Source organism: Sinocyclocheilus rhinocerous, unplaced genomic scaffold (genome assembly GCF_001515625.1).
Source record: "Sinocyclocheilus rhinocerous isolate Xijiao unplaced genomic scaffold, SAMN03320098_v1.1 scaffold2803, whole genome shotgun sequence".
In the NCBI taxonomy this organism is placed as follows: Eukaryota; Metazoa; Chordata; class Actinopteri; order Cypriniformes; family Cyprinidae; genus Sinocyclocheilus; species Sinocyclocheilus rhinocerous.
Window position 1 is genome coordinate 10274 of NW_015661909.1, and position 3160 is coordinate 13433.

General features: G+C 39.3%; 1 protein-coding gene across 1 annotated transcript in view; it reads right to left on the reverse strand.

Moving 5' to 3' along the window:
- LOC107726857 (cyclin-dependent kinase-like 5) overlaps nucleotides 1-3160 on the reverse strand; it is a 45929-nt gene that overhangs the window by 8242 nt on the left and 34527 nt on the right. Inside the window, exon 10 of the mRNA XM_016536560.1 lies at nucleotides 2801-2907. Within this exon, the coding sequence (XP_016392046.1) occupies nucleotides 2801-2907 (107 nt within the window). The remainder of the gene's footprint in view (nucleotides 1-2800; nucleotides 2908-3160) is intronic.

Genomic DNA, 3160 nt, shown 5'->3' on the forward strand with positions numbered 1-3160 from the left:
TGTTCTTTATACAGTATTTTGAGTGATGACTGATGAGCAATGGGCTGCTGCTGCTTAACTAAGTAAACAAAGACAAAACTACAATAGCATATTTACAGATGAAACTGACCTGCACTTGAAACCCTGAACAGCAGGCCTAGTTTTGCTTCTCTGTTCCACCTGTGCGCTTCCACAGTCCACTCCATTCTCTCTCTCGCATTGATTACTCTGATCTGATCCAAACCGTTTGGCGGAGGCGCGGAGAGCTCGCGAGCCGAAGCATTGCCAGTCACGACTAACCCATTCATGATTTATTAGAGATTTATTATCGAATGTCGAATTCGTAAAACAATTGCTTTAGTACATTCGGCAGGCAATTATACAATAATAATATTAAAATAGCGGGCCAAATCGGCTGCCAGGCCACCGGGAATTGTCCCGTTTCTCCCGATGGCAAGTCTGCGCCTGATTTCCACAGACACGCAGAACGTGCAGGATTCATATATTGTCTTTTTGCGGCTTAATGTTCACAGACACTAGTCCATATCGCGTTTTGATTCAAGTGTACTGACCTACTTTTGATTTATTCGTCCAAAATGTGGCATATTCCGTCCGCGTTAGGCTATACTAGGAATTCCGTTTTTATGACTGGATTCTATGAACCAGTCTGTGTTTTCCGCATCGCGGAAATTATAGGGCCGTATGTCTCAGAGTAGTCAGTGCAATTTGGGAAAGAAATCAATTAAATCTGTATGTGGATGTGTGTAAATATTCAAATGTAATCCCCTTTGTAATCGTTAACATTTTCATAAGTAACTGTAATTTAATTACATATTTTTTCTTAGTAACTGTAACTGATTACAGTTACATTTATTTTGTAATTAAATTAAATAATAAAATATGTAAAACGCCGTTACATGTCCCCAACACTGTATATATACATATATATCTTTCTATCTCTCTCTCTCAATATATATATATATACAGGTGCATCTCAATAAATTAGAATGTCGTGGAAAAGTTCATTTATTTCAGTAATTCAACTCAAATTGTGAAACTCGTGTATTAAATAAATTCAATGCACACAGACTGAAGTAGTTTAAGTCTTTGGTTCTTTTAATTGTGATGATTTTGGCTCACATTTAACAAAAACCCACCAACTCACTATCTCAACAAATTAGAATACTCCATAAGACCAATAAAAAAAAACATTTTTAATGAATTGTTGGCCTTCTGGAAAGTATGTTAATTTACTGTACATGTACTCAATACTTGGCAGGGGCTCCTTTTGCTTTAATTACTGCCCCAATTCGGCGTGGCATGGAGGTGATCAGTTTGTGGCACTACTGAGGTGGTATGGAAGCCCAGGTTTCTTTGACAGTGGCCTTCAGCTCATCTGCATTTTTTGGTCTCTTGTTCCTCATTTTCCTCTTGACAATACCCCATAGATTCTCTATGGGGTTCAGGTCTGGTGAGTTTGCTGGCCAGTCAAGCACACCAAACACCATGGTCATTTAACCAACTTTTGGTGCTTTTGGCAGTGTGAGCAGGTGCCAAATCCTGCTGGAAAATGAAATCAGCATCTTCAAAAAGCTGGTCAGCAGAAGGAAGCATGAAGTGCTCCAAAATGTCTTGGTAAACGGGTGCAGTGACGTTGGTTTTCAAAAAACACAATGGACCAACACCAGCAGATGACATTGCACCCCAAATCATCACAGACTGTGGAAACTTAACACTGGACTTCAAGCAACTTGGGCTATGAGCTTCTCCACCCTTCCTCCAGACTCTAAGACCTTGGTTTCCAAATGAAATACAAAACTTGCTCTCATCTGAAAAGAGGACTTTGGACCACTGGGCAACAGTCCAGTTCTTCTTCTCCTTAGCCCAGGTAAGACGCCTCTGACGTTGTCTGTGGTTCAGGAGTGGCTTACTTAAACTACTTCAGTCTGTGTGCATTGAATTTATTTAATACACGAGTTTCACAATTTGAGTTGAATTACTGAAATAAATGAACTTTTCCACGACATTCTAATTTATTGAGATGCACCTGTATATATACATACATACATACACACACACACATACACATAATTAACAATTATATATACTGTTGTTTTCTTTGAGGTCATTATTCTCAATGATGATTCTCATTATTGTGATACAGTATTTTGTGTACTGTATTATGGATAAAAAATATTGTAAATAATTGTTTTTTTGCATTGCATGTCATGTTGCAAAACATGTCATGGTCCTAAAAGCGAGCTTCACCGTTTTTATGCAAAATACATATTCATTTTTTTTCCTCCTTTTGATTTTTGTGGTGAAACACGACTTGAAAATCATTTTGACAGATTTCATGAGATTCACCCAACGGATATCTATTAATATCCGACTGCCAGAGGAAACAAGCTCCAACAAGCCCATCGCACCAGAACACCGTTAGCGTTAATTACCACAATGTCCTACACTTAATTTATTGGGGATTTATTTCAGGCATGATTCATGTTGTTTCATTAAAGCATGACAGAACAAGCGTCCTGTTAGAGTTTACCGGAGGATACTTTCAGTGTCAGGATTATTAGCAGCAGGAGAGTTGCCGCTACAGAAATAAGGAAACCACCACGCTGCAAATATAATTAGCGCACAATTACGGCGGTGATGATACGACACATTCACCTAATGAAGCGCCGTGAGTCACGCTCATTAGCATAAACACAAACCAGCTGTGCTAACCGCTAACAAATGCAGCAACACGCTGACTATTAAACTCACAGATAGTAAAAAGACACACAAACAGGTGTAGTATGTAGGCTACACGGACTGATTCAGTCCTCAGGTAAAGACTAATGAAGTGCAAGCGAATAGAAACCCAGTGAACGAGTGCTTGAGAAGAACGACAAGAAAAGGGAAGGTCAGGCTCGTTTAGATCTGTGTGGGGAACGGATGACAAACACAAAAACACTAATTAGTTTGATTATTTAATATTTCATACAGCTTTGAAACGTGAAGGTTACGGATAACCTGACTAATTTCTCTCCCTTTCAGTCTGATTATAGTACTAGTACCATCCCATGTGATGAACAACACACTCACACTCACTCTCTCTCACACTCACTCACACACCCACACACACACTCACACTCACTCTCTCTCACACTCACTCACACACCCACACACACAC